At 40.4% G+C, this 21,126-nt stretch overlaps 1 protein-coding gene across 6 annotated transcripts in view; it reads left to right on the plus strand.

Annotated features, from left to right (window-relative positions):
• numb (NUMB, endocytic adaptor protein) overlaps positions 1-20,219 on the plus strand; it is a 63,831-nt gene extending 43,612 nt beyond the window's left edge. For 2 of the 6 annotated variants that reach the window (XM_023352611.1, XM_023352612.1), the window contains exons 3-11: positions 3,809-3,883; positions 10,896-10,928; positions 11,688-11,762; positions 13,565-13,705; positions 13,861-14,065; positions 15,060-15,359; positions 16,285-16,428; positions 16,770-16,916; positions 18,763-20,219. In XM_023352611.1, the coding sequence (XP_023208379.1) occupies positions 3,809-3,883; positions 10,896-10,928; positions 11,688-11,762; positions 13,565-13,705; positions 13,861-14,065; positions 15,060-15,359; positions 16,285-16,428; positions 16,770-16,916; positions 18,763-19,502 (1,860 nt within the window). In that variant the 3' untranslated portion in view covers positions 19,503-20,219. The remainder of the gene's footprint in view (positions 1-3,808; positions 3,884-10,895; positions 10,929-11,687; positions 11,763-13,564; positions 13,706-13,860; positions 14,066-15,059; positions 15,360-16,284; positions 16,429-16,769; positions 16,917-18,762) is intronic. The other 4 variants (XM_023352613.1, XM_023352615.1, XM_023352614.1 and 1 more) reach the window with 4 other exon arrangements.
• The last annotated feature ends 907 nt before the right edge of the window (positions 20,220-21,126 follow it).

Below are 21,126 nucleotides of genomic sequence, written 5' to 3' on the forward strand. Positions count from 1 at the left end.
AGCTTTACATCCTGTTATAATATTTCCTCATCCTCAAAAACATACGTGAAATGTTGCTTTGATTCTTTCATGCATCCCCAAGGCAACCATTCAGCTGTCCAAAGCGCCTTGGTGGACCTAGTGCTGCCTTCGAGGACAAAGCTCCTCGTCGAATTTCCAAGCTTCCGCGTCACAGAGCAGCTTTCTCCCACCCCTTCAGACTAGCCAGCAGCAATTATCAAACACCTGATGGTACTGTGCATTTGCTGAGCTCATCTACTAGTGCAACACTGTTAAAAACCTTGTTAAAGAGTTAATAGAGGAGCCATGCTGTGATGATTTCCTAAAGGCGGAGTTCAAAAAGAGCAGAAGCTTCTTAAAGAGACAGAGGCCTAATTTCAAGGCTTTGAATTAGGAAGTCAAAATGTGTTTTTAGTCATATTTGATGAATACAGCATTTTTATAACAAGTGAAGATAACATAGTTTCTTGATTGTGCTATATCAAATAACTGCGACTTTAAAATACACAATGCTGCCCCTTTAAATTAAAAGAAAGCCTGAGAAAATTCTGTTTATGCCATTTAATATTTTTAAAAACCCTAATATACGGCGTAGCATTTACTGCGACTCCTTGAGCCGTCTCTGTGTTTTCTCATATCCTCTCCTCTCTCATCTCCCGGCTGATCCAAGTTTGGAGACACTACAGTGCTTTCATGGTCCTGGCTACCCACGGCCACCTCCTCGCATCAGCATTGTCCCAACATCCTACGTTTGTAGTCTGCATCCGCATAGATCCGATGCATGTGTAAAGGCACACGCGTGTTCTAATACGCTTGACAGGGTGACTCACAGCTGTTACGTCACATTCTTAAAATAGCAGAGCCGGAGGGTGGGGTGACAGGCATGGGGCAGCGACACTTGCTTTGTGTGTGTGTGTGTGTGTGTGTGTAAGGAAAGGGTAAGGACTTCCTCTCTTGCCCAGCACGTACAATAGCTTCTGAAGAGGTCAGGGTTGTGAGTGGAGAGACACATAATGATGCTGTTTGGAGTCCAGGAGGAAGGAGGGAGAGAGAAGGAGAGATATTCAGGCTAGAGGCAATATTTGTTCTGTGTTCAGTTGCACTTTAACCCAGATTTGTGAATACATATGCATATACTGTTGACAGAAACACAAAGGCTCTCCTGCTTAGTCTTCATCTCATGGCGTTGTTTTTGCACACTTGTCTCCAATGCATGCAATTAGAAGGGCCTTTTACTTTTTAGTGTGTGTGAATGCACAAATACTGTGTTACTTTCAATTCTGTGTAAAACTCAGCTCATGTGCGAAAGCTTCAGTGTCACTAGAGATGGGTTTATTATATTTGAAGCAACCCTCTTGGGTATCATGAGTCTGGGAGTGAAATATAGCTTTATGACTTGCCACATCATGCCTGAAGGATTATAGGATGACCAAAATCCTTTGGAAAGGTTTGCAAGCATTACTCTTGTGGGGGTTTTTTTAATGAGCTTCTGTGGTCACACAGTCCAGAATTACTAAAAAAAAAAAGTTTGTTGCAATAGATTTTCACTCCGTTTTTTGAGATTTCGGAGAAATCGGACTCTGATTTTTTTCAGTTTGGTCAACTAGCCAATCAAAAATAAACATCAATAAACACAACTCTTGTCCCTATATTAAGAAACAATCCCTATATTAAGAAAAATACTTGAGACCATTTTTGGTACAATGGAAACAATTTTGGAAGGTAAGAGGTTCTATCTAGTCAAGATCAAAATCTATAATTAAGACTGCAGTAGAGAGTCGTGAGAAAACTGTGGACTTGGTCTGAAAATTTTAACTAGGAATGCAAACAATTAATTGACTTACAATTCATTGTCAATTAATAGTTTATTAGCTTAAAGTAGGTGGTAATTAACTAAGAACATTCGCTTAGAGATCTTCTTTTAGTGTTGTAGTTTGGCCCCCATGCAGCAGAGGGCATCCCTGGTCATCCTTAAGCAGAGCCAATTAATTGAGAAACAAAGATGGCGGGGGCATCCCAGAACAGGAAAGGGAAACAGTCCAAACAGATTCCGGTGTGGGATGCAAAATGCTCTTTATGTGGTTCTGCTTTGAAATGTAAACACTCGACTAGTTTCTTAAATTTAGTTTCAACTTCATAGCTCTCATTCAGCTGAGCCGCATGACGGAGCAACGTCAACGTCTCATTGAAAAGTGACTGTGAATGCGAGGATGGTGTGACGGCAGAAATGGAAAGGGCAACGCAGAAAAATTATAACACAATTGACAAAGACATGTTGCCAATAAGCACGGTTGATTTTTTTTTCCTGTTTTATTATGTTTTACAAATATGGTTCAACAATTTTTGTTTATTCAGTCAGTATTTAATACAGCAAACACAAAATAACGTTAACATTTTTGCATTTTATTTAACGTATTATGAAAAATGTAGCCCTTTATATTATGAAATGATGATCGGTCCACTTGATGCAAGAGTAAAAATGGCTGCTTATCAATTAATCGTTACAGTCTATCAATAAGATCAATCAGCTTTAATTTAACTCATTAATTGATAACTTGCATTCCTAATTTGAACATATCTAAACATTGATTATTTGGAAATTTCATTATCTTCGGGAACATTTGACCCAAATAAGATTTCTGAAATAATCATATTTTTACCATTTACTGCCTCCCTTATGTACACTAGTTTATGAATCTGAAAGAAAAAGCTGAAAATGATGGCACCAATGCATCTGAGCGAGAGCATAGAATGACTAATAGACAACGCCTCAGTCAATCTGCTTTAACACATCAACAAAACGGTCTAATCTTTTCACAATCTGGTTTGGTCTTACTGCCCACTCTGATGTCAGACTTATGGTATTAAGTTTTCTTGGAAATACACCTGAGACTGCTGTTTGGCAATGCAATATGGATTAACTGTGGTTATTGCTAAACACAGTTGTAATCGTCAAGTGTGTTTCTTTTTATTTATTTTTAGAATAATAGTAAATCCGTTTATAAAAGCCGTTTCCTCCAATAATCTAAAAACATAAGTAATTGACTGCTCATAAGTGGGAAAATAATTTCTCAATTCTGCTTTTGCAATCCTTCATTTTCTTGAAGCGAAATCTGACCTGCCAAAACATTCACACCAGCCCTGTGTAGTCCGCTTCAATCGGACTCTAGTCCGTTTGCCTGGAAAGTTTGGGGAGGCGTGAATTCGCAATCGCAAAAATATCGAGGGTGGAATAAAAACTGATAAGCCTAGCGCTAACTGGTCTTTTACCAAAGAGAAAGAGAAATCCTACAACTGCTAAAAGCTGACAACACTCCATTTTTGTTCACATTTCATGAAGAAGGAAGTTGATATTAGTTTTGTTTTGCTGTCGTTTCCTTCAGTAGTTCTTGGTGAGGCATCACCACAGGCGAAGAGGGAAACGTGTTTTTCAATTAGTTTGGTTTGTTTGACGCAATGCGCTGTGAACGCGAACCACAGCAGCGGAAAAGGTTACAAATGTTGCAATGGTGGTCCTCAATAGTAAGGAGTCTACCGAACAATCAGGTGGGAAAATTGGCCACAAAAGTCAAGTTGACTGGTGCATCACTTCATTCACTTTTCTCAAGAAACTTTAGAGGTTAGTCAATTTCTAAATGTAATAAATTAGAGATCAAGTGAAGGAGCGATCAAACCTCAAAGTGGTGGGTTGTTGGATTTCTTATTTTTTTAATCAGCAGCACAAGGGTGGAATATAAAAATGAATGTTCGTCACTAATAGAAAAGGTTGTTACAGTCCAAGTGAGCCTCTTTCCATCTCTTTCTGCAGTACTTGGGACATGTGGAAGTGGAGGAATCGAGAGGCATGCACATCTGTGAGGACGCAGTGAAGCGGCTTAAGACGGTAGGTATTACAACACGACCTCTCTGTACCTCCAGGAATGTGGCTACTAAACACCAGATATTCCACCTTCTCTCTTTTACTCTCTCCTCAAACTATTTCAACCTTTTATGGCAACTCTCTCTCTCACTCTCTCTCTCTCTCTCTCTCCTATCAGTGTGTTTGTTCTTCCATTGTTTTATCTTGCTTAGTTTTTTCCCCTATTCTTAAGAGGTTGAATCAACTTCTCCACCCTTGCCGGCCGACCCTTAAGCGCTCCTCCTCCTCCCCTCGGCCTCTCGATACGCTCGGCCTCGGCCGGAGCAGCGAGGTCGGCGTGTACTTCCTGCTCCCGTAGGATCCGGCAGAGTTGCGCAAAAAAAGGGAACAAATTCCAGAGAGGAGGGGGAAGAGGGAAGCAATTTCTTTTGCATGTCGTCAGTTGTTTGCCAGAGCTCCACCCAGGTCATAAACTCCCAGCCGGTGGATGAGACTGATTCTCTGAAGTCAGGGCCAAACCTGAGTCGGCAGGTTTGGCGGAGCTCTCCGTCTCCCGTCTGCGCGATCGGGTCCCACCTAGACGCATTAATGGATTGTGTCTGAGTTTAAGCACCGGCCGGGAAAAAAATTGTTCGCCACATGTGCCGTCAAAGTTTCGGTTTTGATTGAGCTCACTTCAGATAATGTATACCTGTCATCCAGTTTGCTCTCCATCAGTACAGACTTAATTTATCCTGCAGCTGCATGAAGAGTCTTTGAGTCCTGCTGCATTTTCTACTCAAACTGTTGAAGACTTACTTGATCCTTGACTCTTTTGCTAGTGTAATTACGCTGAAGAGCATGTTCATTCAGCAAACTGCCAAACACCAAACATTCTTAGTCTATTCAAATGAGATAGATGCTAGTTAAACATGCATGTAAAAGCGACCTTTATTAATATTTAAGCACCATTCTCCTTAAACTAAAGTTTCCCCTTTTAGTCAGCGCCTCAAACTCGACATCGTCACTAGCTCTATTTTAGGGGGGCTAAAACCCCTTAAATATTTTAAAGCCTTGCCAAATAATTTGATGTTTTTTTTGTTGTTATTATTGGTTTCTTTTGTTTTTGGTTTTACAAATAATACAGATATGACCATTTAGTGAGTTTATATAATCACATAAAATATCAGTTTTAACTCAAATATGAGGCCGAATACTCCATGAAATGTTCTCAACTCCCACTAAATAACTTGGTGGTTTTTATTATTTACCAAAAAAAAACAAAAAAAAAACGCAACATAATGTCACCAGAATGAGTTTAAATAATTACATAGAATATCAATGTAACTCAAATATGATCATAAGTCTGAGTTACAATAGTCTGGGCGATCTGTGTAGCACCACAGGAAAATTATAATTATCTTACCAACGTTTGCTTGCAAGTTATTTTATTACATTGATTAACTGTTTGCAGTCTTTTTTTTTAGAAGTAGAGTTTTCTTTTACCCTTAACATTATTTCAAATATGGAACAGCAACTTCTCCATTTTCACTGCTGTATGAGATATTTTCTACTTGCCCACTACGTTTGTTCACATCCTGTGTGTCTCCTCTGTGCTGGTTATTGGCACAAATAAACACACTACTAAGAGTTGCAGAATTTCTTTGTTGCTTTTTTTTTTTACAAGACTAATTTATAGCTCACCAACGTTTTTGGGGCATTTCTCCAAATATGGAAGTACACCATAAATTATCTTTTTTTTTCCTCTAAAAGTTCCATTTGTATAATAATATTTGAAAGAAAAAAAAGCTCTAAATTAGATTCATATTATTATAAGTATACAGTCCGCAATCATTAATTACAATCATGCCTAAAATTATTCCTACACGCCTCCAACAAATGTAGATTTACAGTAGTCATTTAATTTTACCAACATGTTATTGCTGACAGGAAGTACTATTACTGTTCAGGAATGAACCTGCAAAACTCCTGACTTAAATCTGATGAGCCTGTTTGTTCGCTCATCAAAATTACAATGGATCAATTTCAGCTACACCTGATTTATTTCTTTTTTTATTTTATTTTTATTCCTTTTGTGGTCAGATCTGAGTAGCTGCTTAAAGTTAAGCATAAACCAAAAAACAGGAGTTGTGTTTTTAGCACGACTACAGAAAGAATATTTGTCTGAGTTAAAGCGGGTCACTTTGCTCTTAACCTCACATAGATATTTTTAAATCACTTTTAGATGGGTCATCCTCACTCCGACTCCTTATGCCAGACGGTATTGTTAAAGCGCGGCTGTCAGACCAAAGCCAGCCTTGAACAAATACAATTAGCAAAGCCTTCTTCGTCTTCACTAAGTCTTTAATAAACTGACGGTTGCCAGGCGACAAACGCAGTCGCTCCGTTTCCTCTGAACTAACATTAATGTTGGACAGGAAGCTGGTTTCTTTTTTTTTATTGTTATTTTCATTCATTTTAGATTTGTTACAATGCAAAGAACAAAGAAGAAACCTGTGCCGCCACACACATACACACATAAAAACAAACAACAACAAAAATAAACTACAACAAAATACCCCACATGCACGAGAAACAGGGTGTCAATCCTCTCCTCCAGTCCACGTCACCCCTCAGCCATCAAGAGAGGAAAAACAAAAGCAGGCAAGAATAAATAGAGCTATCAAACAAAATAATAATAATAATTTAAAAAAACAACTAAAATCCTAGGGACCAAGCAGAAAATACTCAAGGGGACCCCAAAGTGTCAAAAATGTGTCTGATTTGTGGTTAAGATCATAGGAAGCTGGTTTCTAAACCAGCCTTTTCTGTGGGTGAGCCGTGCTCGGTCCTAAACTTGCAGCTTGAAGCAGGCCAAGGCGAGCCGCAGGATCGCCTTCATTCTGGCAGCTTCACTGCTGCCAGTGAGGAAGAACAGTAGCGGTGAACCGAAGCACGCATGAATAAGTAGAAGGCGAAGCTGGAGCGGATGTGCCCGAATGTTGAACGGAGTCGGCCGGGGAGCTGTCAGCTCGGCGGTGTCGTCAGCAGCCTTCGGGAGCGTAATAAGGAGTTTTCTCACAGCTCTGTGATCCGTGACTCAGAGGGGAGGAGGAGGGGGAGGTGGAGGCTGCACTGCGGCACCATCAACCTCCAAGCTGCCCTCTTGTGCTGTCATTATGACATCACTTCCTTTTGTTTGCCGACTGGGGCTGTGAGTTTCATCAGTTACTCAGCTCACAGTGACATGGATTTCGTTTCTCTTCCTTTTTGTCTGCGTGTGCTGCTTGTACACCTTGAAGATGCCGACATAGCGAAAGAGTCTTTCTATTCATTCAGTCAGTAAATCGAGGTCTGTGCGCTTTTAATGAAAAGTCGGTGTGTAAGGCTGAAAAGATGTCCGCCGTTTCTGAATTGAACGCTAAATTTGAAGAGGAATGAAAGCAGAGTCCTCATCTGCTCTGATGTTAAAACATGTCCTGTGGTCAGGAACACTCTGTCTTGTATGTTTTTTTCCTAATGCTTGAGGAAAATGTTGTAAAGCGTAAAATGGTTTCACAAAGATCTTGCACAACAGGTGTGCAGCGGTTCTGCGTGTCCTGACAGAGTTTGTGACTCTTTAGATGGGAGAATTTCTCCCACTCAGCATTAGACCCGATCTGGGATGATAACCTTCCATAAAACATTCAAAACTGAAACGTAGCAATTATTTCTACTGCTGTCAACATAATAAGCATTGATTGCCACAGTTGTAACATTACAAATAAAATGCATTTGTTATTTTTCATTGTGAAAAAATATCTAATAAATTGAATTTTATGGCAATTGATTTTGTGGAAATGAAAAATAATTTTGCCATTCTACTCTTTAGCAAACCCTGTACACACTTAGCTGTGGCTTATAAAAATCTGTGTCTCTTCCACAGTTTTAAAAGTAACATTGAGACAACAGGATGGTTTGAGAAAAGTTTTCATCCACATGAACCTACATAAATACGCCCTTGAGCGTTGTTTTGGACATGCCAAACACATAGGGGGCAGTGTAGCTCAGAGCTAAAACCTGTCAGCCAATCAGATTGTTTCAAAACAACAACAACTTTCTGTTAAGAATTAAACATGGCGCCCGGAGGTTCATTTGTGTGGACAGATATATATTTTGAACTACTTCTTAAATATTGTCTTAGGATATAAAGTTATTAAAACACAAAATGTTGTCGATTGGGAATTGTGTCAAGTGTGTGGATATATTGGCGCGTTATTTGTCACAGAATGTAATTCACTGGAGCCTAAATCTGCATTTTGCCATGTACACATGCAAATGGAATTACGGAGTTTTCTCAAATCTCCACTTTGGTCAGAGTTTTTATAAATAATCGTTTTTTGTGTGGATGAAAGACCAAAATGCAAAAAAAATAAATAAAAAATTCTTTGTTTTCCCAGACGTGGACTAGGCCTGATATTAGCTTTTAATTATGCTGCTTCTGTAGCCAACCTTCTGTGTACCTGTCAGAGTTGACCTACTGCGGTTTGACATTGGTTTAAACTGCTCTGTTTAAACATCATGGTGATTCATATCATTGATGTGTATTGGATGGATTTCTCTTTCTTGTAGACTGTTAAAAAGTGCAGCCAGCTGACCAACAGTGTGCAGCCGCAGGTGCGAGAGGGGCCACACTGCCTTACTTTCCGCAAGCAGTTGTATAACAGATTTGTACTGTTTTGAAACTGTAGCTTCCTAAAACTTTGCTTCACTTTATCAGTAAACGGCCCACTCCTGCTCACCAGGTGGTTTTGTACATTGATGTCTACAAAGTGGCTTTCCTGTCTGGGTCATCTCATTTTTTCAGACACTATTGACTTCATTTTGACCTTCTTCAAAGCCTCTTACCTCTTCCGCTTGGAAATGTTTTTGCTTTTTATGAATTTATGAATGCTGAATGACCTTTTTCCGTGTGTTATACTTTCTGTCCTTCTCAAGCAGGTTTAAATTGCAGAGAAATGCCTCCAGATCCAACTTCCTCCTTTTCTCGAGTTGTAGCGCTCTCTTTATTCTAGACTCTCTTCCCCTAACCGTATCCTACTAATACAATCACTGCTCGTCTTTGTGGCTCCCACAGAAACACCACATGCACTAGCAAGAACTCAACTCACAACCAAATGAACGTCCATTTCTGGTTGACATGTTTAATCATGCGTTAACGTGAGGCGTCTGCACCGCGGCCGTGTAACAGGAGCCGAACGGCACTCCTTTTCAGAGTTTATGGGACGGAGAACAACTCGCAGCAAGCATGTGAACGCAGAGAAGGGATTAAGACATGGTCTGGTCTGGTTGGGGTGTTTTTGTGTGTGTTTTGTTTCTTGTTTAAAGTGGTTGCTGCAGTTTGAACTCGAACCGCCTGACTCAGCGAACAGTCACAGGCTTGAGCCAGAGGTCAGTCTTCCGTCTGCAGCAGTCTGTTTCTGTCTGCTGAGCAACCGCGGACGGATCGGATCTCTGTCTGAACATCAGACGAGAAAGAATAAAATGGGACTTGAGGTTATCCTTTCCCGAAAGACTAAGAGGTAGAGATGGACGACATGGGCTGCTGACAGGAATACGTTTTTCCAGCTTGACAGGCTCTGACCAGAATTATTTGACAATGTTTTGTTTTTGATCTGTGTTGCAAGATCTTTCGCTTAAATGCGGTTTTAGAATCGTTTAGATATACTTTGATTTTGTGGGGAACCTCAAGATCCCGTTGATGATCATTAATAAACACCCATCGGGGGTCTTTACCCCAACTTTGGAAACCAGAACTTTAGGAAACGCATACATTTCTGTGTATATTTAGTAAAGCTAAATATTCCAAATTTCTAATATAACATGCTACGTTAAGTTTAAAATCTACACTCTGTAACTATATTCTTTTTAAAATAATGAGTCTTTTCAATGTGGAAGTTGTATCTACATTAAAGTTTGCTCTTTTCCCCCCACTTTAAGTAAGACATTTAAAAATAAAATCAGATAAACACAAAAATGTATGAAGCAATTTAACTGTAAACTGCATTTATGTGACATGTCGGCGGATTATTCAGGCTAGAAGAGAGAGCAAGACTTTCAGCAGATAATTACAGCAAATAGCTCAGTTTGATCCTGTTTAGTATCTATCTGTTATAAATTCAGCCTTCTGGAAACCACAGTGATGCGGTAGGCTCTAAATTTTCAAGGGAACGTACAGAGAAAACTGTTTCTGTAAGTCCAACAACATCAATTATTGGTACATTAATTGCAGATTTTTGGCCAATCACCAACATTTAAAAACCCTGACCTGTTTTGGCCGATACCAATTATTCTTCTTTTTCTCTGGTTAAGTTGCTAAATATTGCAGCCAAGTGTCTAAGTTGGCAAGAGTGGGGCACCTATTGGTTTGACATGTGTCAGCCGGTCGCCGATCTCACAAAATTAGGGAAATTGGGGCAGATTTATTGGTCTGTTAATTCATCGTTGAATCCCAACGTCAATGTCTTTGTCTTCAGAATAGTAAAACTGTGTTTTAAAGCAACCGCTCTCACCCAAAGAGTACGTCTTCTCTCATACCAATACAAATGAATATGCAAATATTTTTATTACTGTTATATTTGAGTTCTTAAGTGATAATATGCTTTAAAAAACCGCCAGCAAGATATCTGTTTCTGTACTAAGCGGTGTCACTTCCTGCTGTCAGAAGGGTTCTGTGGTGAGCATTAACTCTTTTCGGGATTTTCCTTTACGGTTCTACTAACTCCAACAAAGTGTCCCTCTTCCCCCCCAGCAATCCATCCATAGATAACTTTGAAGTGAATTCATGCGGCGCTAACTCAATAAAAGCATCACTCACCTCACTCATAACCTCGGCTTCAACTTCACCAAACAAGCTTCGAATCAAACCCCATCCTGTTGGCTCTAGTCAATTCTTAGATGACTTAGGTAACATTTTCATTCCTTGTTCTCCCCCCGACCCCGTCTCCTCCAACCCTTTCACCCACCCTCCACCCTCTTTTTTTGGGTTTTTTTTTTTGTTTGCCACATCCACTTCCAGGACAAGAAATTCTTCAAAGGATTCTTTGTGAAAGTAAGTTATTGCTTTGTGACTCTAAGTGTTTTTTCTCCTTTCCTTCTCACTGGCTTTATCTTTTTTTTTTGCACTTCACTGTTTGATCACACCTGATGGCTGGAAGAAGCACATGGACACATGGGGGAAATGAGGGGTGGTTAGTGAGTCTGGACAAACACAACGATGCATGTGTCTGAGCAGGTGGGGTGGTTTAGGCTGGGGCAGGGTATCTTTAAGTCACCCATGTGTTTGTGTTTTTGGTATTAACAGGCTTCTCTTCCTTCAGCCCTTCTTCCATGAAGCAGCAATGGAACAGCGGATATTTCCCTTTTCATTGTTGCTATTCTAACCAATAGGGATCATCACTACCTGCTGCATCAATCCACAGAATCTCACACCAATCCCTCTTTGGTTTCTTGATCAAATTTATCTCCTCCTGCGTGGCACAGATCTTTGAAAACACTTCTTGACATTTTTTTTTGTTGCTTTTTTTACTAGTTGCTATCTCTTTTATTCACAGGTGTGCTCTGTTTGTGTGCGTGTGTGTTTGTCCTAATATTTTTCATGAATAGGTGCAGAGGAATGTATAAAAATAAAGTAATCCTGTGGGATGTTGGAGAAGCTCTTGTTTTGTAACGCATTGCTTTGTGTGTGTGTGTGTGTGTGTGTGTGTGTGTGTGTGTGTGTGTGTGTGTGTGTGTGTGTGTGTGTGTGTGTGTGTGTGTGTGTGTGTGTGTGTGTGTGTGTGTGTGTGTGTGTGTGTTTGCGTGTTTGCAGGCTGGGAAGAAGGCAGTGCGAGCTGTGTTGTGGGTGTCGGCTGATGGTCTTCGGGTTGTTGATGACAAAACAAAGGTAAGCCAATAGAAAACCCGGTAGGAGAAGCCTGGAGAAGCAACTCTAGACTTAAATCCAGTCAGAAATCTCAGTCAATGTTCTTCTTCCATATAATGAAGAATCTGTAAACATTTGAGAACGTTAAAGTACAAAACCTCCTAGAGACAAACCCTCCAAAGATTCTGCAGCTGTAATTGCAGTGGAACGTTTTTCTGGATTTCATTGGCTCTGAGGGACTGAATGCAAATCCTCAATTTGCAAAAGATTTAGCAAAATGCTTAAAGGACATATATGATTTCACTTAAATCAAGTCTGAAATTCAAGTATGTAAAATTGAGGCCTTAAATTGTCTTAAATTCATTTTTAAAAAGTGGTAGTTGGCCTTAAATACATTAATCATAGGGCTACATTTTGTGGTAGCCATTTAATTTCTTATATTCTATGTAGCTTTTTTTTCTCATGGGACTTTTTCTGTCGGGCTAAAGTTTGAGACATATTCATTGCGTTCTGTGACTCAAGGCGGTTGAGGTTACCAGTAACTAGCTGCTAAAATACCCTTGATAGCTGGCTAGCTATTTTTTTACATCTGTCATGGGTAAGTGCAAGTTTATTGTCAATTTGTATATTATCCTTTGTACATTTCTGTCAAGATGCAGGTCTTAAATTTCATTCATATTGGTCTTAAAACGTATTAAAATTGATTTGGTGAAACTTTCAAAAACCCTATTAATTGTATTCTACCGTGTTTTGGTTTGTCATGTAAAACATTGGTAAAATATAGGAATATCTGACATTTAAATGCTGTGAAAAAGTTCAATATTTTTTAAGCTGGTCATCTTGTATAGAGTCATTACTCAATCTGGATCAGTAGCTTACAGAACCAGATTTTAGCCTAGACTGGTCAGCTTAGTTGGTCTTATGTAATGTTTACATTTTCTGAAACACTGAATTTAGTGTTTTCCTTACCTGTAAGCCATAATCAACACTGCAAGAGATAAAGTCTTGAAATATGTAACTCAATGTGGAAAGAAAATGTATTTTATGACTTTCGCCTTTTTCCTAATTTTCACATTTGTTTGTAAACAAAACTTCCTTGTAAGTGGTAAAGTAACAAAATGTGAAAATATTCTATGTGTATGTTTAAGCTGTAAATATTCAATATACTGACCTTACATATTAATTATAATTTTAAAAATCTACGGTAAAAAGGCTCAAATGACCTACAAAATGTAATTCTTTGTCATTATGTACCCTGTTCACACTTATGTGGTACTAATGACTTGTTTATATGGAATTAAATAAGAAGTCATACTGACATCTGCTGGAAGTATCTGGTAATGACATTAAAAAAAATCTCCGTTTTTGGGGTCAGCTGTCTGACCCCCAAAACTTATATATATTATTTATATATAACTATATAAATAATATATAGTTATTTATAACTATTATTTGAGGGAAAAATGTGAATGAAAGAATAAAAAGATAAAAATAAACTATATTCAATGTATAAATAATGTATTATAGAGTTACAGTAAATCAGAATTTTAACAGCTGCCGACTTTGCTGGTCCAACTTGGTTTTTCAGAGAAAGTTGATCTTTCAAACATGTCAAGTATTAACATGCATGTTTAATATAAGATGTCTATTTTTGAAAATACATTTTTGAATTTTGTTTTGGAATCAGAAATTGTTTCATCTAGTTGATGAGAAAACACTGATTTAAAGACCAACATGAATAAAACTGAGCTCACGTTTTGATATCATTCTATTTCCCAGCTCTCAGCTTTGACCATGCTAACGATAGAAACTGCTTTCCGCAGGACCTGATCCTGGATCAGACGATAGAGAAGGTTTCGTTCTGCGCTCCTGACAGGAACTTTGAGAGGGCGTTCTCTTACATCTGCAGGGACGGCACCACGCGACGCTGGATCTGCCACTGTTTCATGGCCATTAAAGACTCAGTAAGAACTAGCTCAGTTACCGCTGATTCTATGCTCATGGCGCTTTATAGGAAGACCTGCTCAAACATCTCTGAGGACGAGTTTGAGCTGTCGCCTTCAGTGTTTTTGACTTTTTGCGGCGCTGCGGTGAGAATCTTCATCCTTTGTGTCGTCAGGGAGAGCGGCTCAGCCACGCTGTGGGCTGTGCGTTTGCCGCTTGTCTGGAGCGAAAACAGAAGCGGGAGAAGGAGTGCGGCGTCACGGCAACCTTTGATGCTAACAGAACCACTTTTACTCGGGAAGGCTCATTTCGTGTTACCACAGCAACGGAGGCTGCAGAGAGGGAAGAAGTCATGAGACAATTGCAGGATGCTAAGAAAGGTGCGTACTTTAATGGTTGGAGAGTTCGACTTTAGAACTCGTTATGAATCTCTAAGTAGTTGGTGCGAGAGCTGTGTTTGTAGTTTTCTGTCTTTATCTTCCTGTATCTGTCTCTTTTTGTCTTTTCCTTTCTATTCTTTTTTCTTTTGGTCTTTCTTTTGTCATTATGCCACTACTTTCTTCCATTTTTATTTCTATCTTTTTCTCTCTTCTTTTTTCTCTGTCTTTTTGTGTCTTTCTTTGTCGTCTTTTTTTAAATTTTCTCATCTATCTTTTCTTTCCTTCTTTTGTTGCTTTGTTTTATTTCTTTCTCACCTCAGCAGGGGTTGAGCAGATATAGAAAATAGATGGATTCATAAAGTTTTTTTTCTATATATTTTATTGAATTTTCTCTTTTAGGACACAACAAACTTACAAACAACAAACTTAACTATGTAAATGGAAACTGTAGTCAAGACATCCATCCAAGACACCCATAAATAAGCTCCACCTTAGTCTCTATGATCCTCATATATGGCTCCCAGAGGTTCTCAAAGTCTCGCTGTTTACTAACATACATTGGCAATGTATGTTAGTTTTTCCAGTCTGAGCAAATTTGCAATTTCTTTCTTCCAGAGTCCCAGGGAGGGGGCGTCCATGCTCCTCCAGCATAATGCAATAGATCTTCTGGCTTGAAGAAGTCTGTAATCTATCAATTTAGTTTTAGTCTGTGATTGTTTAAATTCCACTGGGTATATTCCTAGAACACAGATTTTAACCTTTAATGGGACTTTAAAGGTCCCTATCTAAACAATTCAGATAGACACCTAATAACATCCTTCCAAATCTTCTGGATTTCAAGACATTCCCACAAACAATGGATTCATAAAGTTGATTTCAATAGCAGTCTCTTGAAACTAATAACTTTCCAGAAACTTGCCTCCTAGCTGCACCATATGTAAAAGTCTCAGCTCTTCAGCAGGTTATCACCTCATTGTCTCCTTCTCTTTACCAGCAGAGACAGACGTGAATGTTGTCGGGAACTCTGCCAACAGTGTGACAAACTCCTCGGTGCTCCAGTCAGGAAGCTCCCCGTCCCCCTCGTCCTCTCCGCCTCTCTCCGTAGGCACGCTGGGGCCTCAGGTGATACCCCGCAGACACGCGCCGGCCGAGGCCCTCGCCCGCCAGGGCTCCTTCAGGGGCTTTCCGGCCCTCAGCCAGAAGACCTCCCCCTTCAAACGACAGCTATCCCTGCGCATGAACGAGCTGCCCTCCACCATGCAGCGAAAATCTGACTTCCCTATTAAAAACACAGGTGATGATTTAAACACATTACTGAAAAACGTTTGGAAAGAAATCTGAGTATTATAAAGTCTGTGCATTGTTTCCCTCTAGTGTTGGGTAAAAGGATTCGCTATGGAGCAAAGATACTTTAAAACCTTTGAAAGTCCTGAAATGGCTGGAATACACTGGCTGATTAGGTTTATTAGTGGTTGGGAATTTAATTTGTAGCCTAAGACTTCTGGTCTCTCTGAGGTTTTAGTAGCAGCTCTTCAAAATGGGAAAGACATGAAAACATTCCCTTGAAGTAAGGCAGTTATGGGTCAGACTGCGTCAGAAGAATTCCTACAAGCAGCTACTTAAATATGAAAATTTGACCTTAACTCCAGTGAGGGCAATAATTAAATTTCATCTTTGCCATCAGGCACGCAGTGGGGGAAATGTTAGTAAAGTAAAAAAGCGCGCCACATTGAGGTCACCAAGTTTCCATAGCAACTATCCTATTTACAGGGAGGTATGAAGAAAAGGTAGAAAACGGCATCATGAACTCCTGGAGATTTTGATGAATAACTTCCTGGATGCCTCGTTAATTCCTGTTAATCAATTAAGAAGGACTCACTAAACTACAAAGAATTATGTATTTATTAGCTTCTGATTTACATTTGAATAATAGATAAACGTCTTTTTTTTTTTTTTAAGAAAAGGGAGACAGTTGATCCGTCTATAATAGGTCAGGTGTCAAAATTCATTGCACAGCATTAAACCCTTTTATGGATTGTTTTTATATTTAAGAAAGGACAAAAATACAGTATTTTTTCCTGTTTTTTATAAGCAGATGCCTCCTTAAAAATCAACAATGTGTGAAAAGCACAATTCACATCTAGACAAATGTGACACTCTTGTGTACTGGGATGAATTCTGTGCATGTATTTGAACTCTCTGCATCCTTGTCCCTGCAGTCCCTGAGGTGGAAGGAGAAAACGACAGCATCAGTTCGCTGTGCACACAGATCGCCACGGCGTTCAGCGGGCCCCCTGAGGACCCCTTCTCTTCTGCTCCGATGCCCAAACCGGCATCCTCTCCTCAGTCCCCTGTGGCACCAGGTAAAACCTGTTCCTATCTGCTCTGTGACACACACTCTGGCCACACACTCCCTTTTCAGTGCGATTAGTTCAAATTATGTCAGATATAGACATTTTGTTTTGATATCAGATTATAAACAACTTTTAATTTGTTCCACACTTCTACACTCTATTTTGCATCTACCTTTATATTTTAATGCCTGCCTCTCTGTTTGTTCGCTTTAAAGTTTCTAACACTTGTGTTAAAGAAGCAATTAGCACCTCAAGCTCCCTATTAACAGCATGGCAGCTTTGCACGTCCAAGGAAAGATCGCCTCCATCTTTCAGAGCTTGCGTCAGCTTTTGTCTCTTATTGGCTTTAGTGAATGGCACCATGCCTGCCTTCTCCATTGCTGCCACTGCCACTGCTGCTGCCTCCAATCCCGCCGTCCTGCACCCCGCTCTGCCTACACGAGAGACTAACCCCTGGGCCGCAAACCCAGCGGGGCCCGCCGCTCCAGTCCTCCCAGGTAAGTGGCTCTGCAGGGGAGACTGAGATTTCTGTTCGCTCGGAGAGTGAAGTCCACGTCTATCATGGATGTTTCGTCACTCTTTTGATTTGTAAAAGAAAAAAGTATTTTAAAAAGCACCCTGTTTCTTAGTTTCACTCGCTTGACTCAGCCAACCATCTCATTCACCGCCCAGTCTGTGCCTTACCAGAGGCATGAAACGTGAAAAAATGTCTAAATCGATCAAGTTTATTTTTATAGAACACTCCAGCAACAGGGCAGTTTAAAGTGCTTTACATCATGAAAACACAAAAACATCATAAACACGTCTTGCAGTCAACAGCTGTGAAAGCCAGTAACAGGCCGTTACATTTTGTCAAGTCCAAACCTCCAACTGGGAAGTCTGGCTGTCAGCCTGGAATGACCGCCTGGAGGCACTCCAAGCTGGGATTGGAGGGATGGAGCTCTCCCATCCTCTGGTGGTGGTGGAAGACTCTAAAAATAAAAATAAAAACTTTTTGTTTTTCTTTTTTGCCAAATTTTAAACATTTGCTGGATATTTGCATGACAGTTGGATGGAAACACAGCTACTGAATAGGATTGTTATGTAGAGCACAGCTTAACCACCAGTATCAGGATATTTAGTGAGAAAAGAAGCTTCTGCACTAAAAACATTTCCAGCATCTTTCACTTCTTAAATTCTTTTGCAGTTTCCTCAAACATAAATAGGTTTGGGGGATTTTAAGTAAACCACATGCATAATTGTGAAATGGCTGGAAAATTGTGCATGGTTTTGAAAAATTTAAAAATATTTTAGAAAATATGGTATTCAGACCCCATAAATAAATTCCTGTGCAACCAATTGCCTTTTTCTTTTTCTGGAGTTTTACTGCGGCATGGTCTATTATTATTGCCACCAACTGGTAAGAAGTTTGGATCAGGACAAAAACCAGCTGGGTTATTCTCCATCAGCTCAGTTACTTAAAAATAACATCAAAGTGCCTTCAGAATCTGTTTATAGAAGACTGAGTTCAAAACCAGAGGAAAACTTTTCTTGGTTTTTGTGGAAAGCACTTTATTTGGGGTATGTAAATATGGATGAAGGCAAATGCAGGGAGAGAACACAGTTTCAAAAACCTAGTGTCATTTTTTCCTCCTTCTTCACATTTTTGCACTAATTTGTGTTGTTTTATTAAAGGGGCAGTATTATGTACATTATGTATGTATTTATCCCCTCATCAAAAACATATCTGAAGTGTTGCCTTGATTCTTTCATGCATGTTTGAGAAATTCTTTAATCTCCCGTGGCAACCATACAGCTATGCAAAATACATGGGACCTACAAGCAGGTCCTCCTCAGAGCTGCAGTTTCCCAGTTTCAGTTCTTCCATCTCTCAGAGCAACCTTTCCCTGCAACTCCAACACTCAGCTCCTTCAGACTAGCCAGCAGCAATTACCTGGTGGAACTGTTCACCTGCAGAGTTCATTATAGGAGCTACATCTCAGTGCAACACTGGTAAAAACTTTGTTAAAGGGTTAATAGAGGAACCATGTTGTGATGACTTCCTGAAGGCAGAGTTTCAGAAAGAGCAGGAGTTTTTAAAGAGACAGAGGCCCATTTTTAAGGTGTTACATTCTGAAGTTAATTTTGTTTTAAGTCATATTTGATATATAAAGCGTTTTTATAACGACTGAAGGAAACAGTTAATTGATTGTGCTTGAAAAATACATTATATTGCCTCTTTAAATAAAAGAAATTGTCTAGTGACAAAATTTGGAAAGACAGCATGTGGTCAAGCTCTATTGCAGGGCATTGTTGATCTGCTAGCATCATTTTTGTGTCTTTGTTTTTTCTTTCTTACATCAGGAGGAGACTGGACATCAGCGACACCAGCGATGGTTGCCCCTCCCACTGCCTCTCCAGCCATGTCCGCCCACAAACGCACGCCATCAGAAGCCGACCGCTGGTTGGAAGAAGTCACCAAATCAGTCCGCGCGCCGCAGTCTAAACCACTCGCAGCGGGAGGCACGCCTCCCCCACAGCCATTCGCTGCCCCGGTGCATATGCCCGTGGCTCCAGTCCCCGTCGTTCCCGCAGTGCCCTTTATGCCTTCCCTGGCCCCTTCCGTCCCCATGGTGCCCCCCCGCCAAACTGCTTTCCACCCCCCAGCGGCGGCCTCTTACCCGGTGTCCAACGGTCTGCCGTTCCCCCAGTCCAGTGTTCCCGTGTTTGGCATAACTCCCTCGCAGATGGTGGCCAACGTGTTCGGCTCCGCCACCCAACCGCAGCCGTTTCCCATCCCGGCCGCCGCCACCATGCCACAGACTGGTGACGCTCAGGTCTTCAATAACGTCTCACCGTACGTCAAACCCCCGGCGCCCACCGAGGTTCACATCCAGCCCCCAAACGGCAGGGCCGCCTTCAACGGCCCCGAAGGCTGGGCGGCCTCGTCTTCCCAGTATGGCCAGCCTGCACCGGCACAGCAAGAAGACGCGTTCGAAGCCCAGTGGGCGGCGCTGGAGAACCGCCCGCACCAGCGCACCACCCCGTCCCCCACAAACCCCTTCTCCACCGAGCTGCACAAGACTTTTGAGATCCAACTGTGATCGCAGTGCCATCAGAAAGCACCGGGTAGCTGGGGGCGGACTCGACGGAGTCGCCCCGCCCTTTCCCGCTGGCGTTTTATTGGACACCCACTGCAGGGGTGGTCGGAGCGAAAAAGCAAAACAAACCCCGTGCAGCGTCAAGGGGGAAAAAAAAAAAAAGTAAAACAAAACAGGTTGTTGTGAAGACATTCACGGCTCCTCAGGCATTTCCTTTGTATTGTTTTGTTTGTGCTTGTGGAGCGCAAGGTTATCATTACCCTGTGGAGCGCCACTCCCTTTTGCCAGCTAGCTTCGCTCACCGAGGCCCTCTGCTGGCGGGCGAGAGACGCAGCACTGAGAGAACTCAACTTCCAGATGAGAAGACGAGAGCCAGACAATGCCAAAATCTTTATTTTTATGCATCAAGTATATTTGAAATAGCTTTGGAATCTAACAGAAAAGTTGTAAGTAATCTTGCCAAAGGCACGGGATAGTTACAATGTTCATGTACACAAGAAAAGATCATGTATATTATACATAAATATATATATATATATATCTAAAGAATCTATACTGTACACAGAGCTCACAGCAGTGCAAATTTTTAATGTGATGTAAAGAGATTTTTTTTGTGGAGGGATAGCTGCTTTTTTGAGTGTACATTTTTTCCCCCTAATTTTTAACAAAAAATCTTGATGCTGTTTGTTGCATCGTCTAACTGAATGGGGAAAAAAAAAACAATATCTCACCGTGAAATAGGGTATCTTTGCAGCAACAATCATCTTGAACTCGGCCATGGTGGTGGTGCCTATATGGTCTCTTACTTGTCCTTAATTTTTAACGGTTTAGAACAAATTTGTACTTTTATTTTGTAGCACCAATCTTGTTTTATATTATTATTTAACAATCTGGTTTTACCACCTCCTCCTGGGGGATTTTTTTTAATATAGTTGATTTTTTTTGTTTGTTTTATCATTTTTTTTCTGCACATGCACTAAACCGGATCATTTGTGAGCTTGATTGACATGGGCTGGTCAAACATGGTGCTGCGGTAGCTGATCCGGCCCGGTTTCCGTTAGCATACTGTTAGCTCTGACGGGCAGCAGAACCCCCACTGGGAGGAGAAGATTTTTTTTTCCCGATCCGCTCTATTTGATTTTTCTCCTTTTTTTCTTTAATCAAACCTGCGAATACGATCAATTCTCTGATCTACTTTTCCATTTTGTAAGTATTTCATTTCTTTATTCCAGCTCTTTGGAGGAAAAACCTGAAGCTAATGGGGTTGAATAAATTTATGGTGATAGAAGAAAAAGCAGTCTGTGTTCCTGATTTGTTCTCATTCAATGCCTGGATAAAAGTATTTCTGCAAATGATTATTATTTTTCTTTTAATTTCTTTTTTTTTTTTTTTACATTTTGCTACACGATGACCAACACAGAGTGGAGAAACAGGATACAAGTTTTTTGTTTTGTTTTTTTACTAATAAAAGTTTGAAAAGTGTGAATATGTTGCTGTGACTTTCAGTTTCCACTGTTTTTGTTTTTTTGGGGCAGGTTCTACCATTTTGCTCTTCTGGAGTCTGTTTCTTAATTTTATTTTGGAACATTTCACCGTGTTCAGGGTGATGTCTGGTGTTTAGTTTTTG

The sequence above is a fragment of the Xiphophorus maculatus genome, chromosome 19 (assembly GCF_002775205.1).
Source record: "Xiphophorus maculatus strain JP 163 A chromosome 19, X_maculatus-5.0-male, whole genome shotgun sequence".
NCBI lineage: Eukaryota > Metazoa > Chordata > Actinopteri > Cyprinodontiformes > Poeciliidae > Xiphophorus > Xiphophorus maculatus.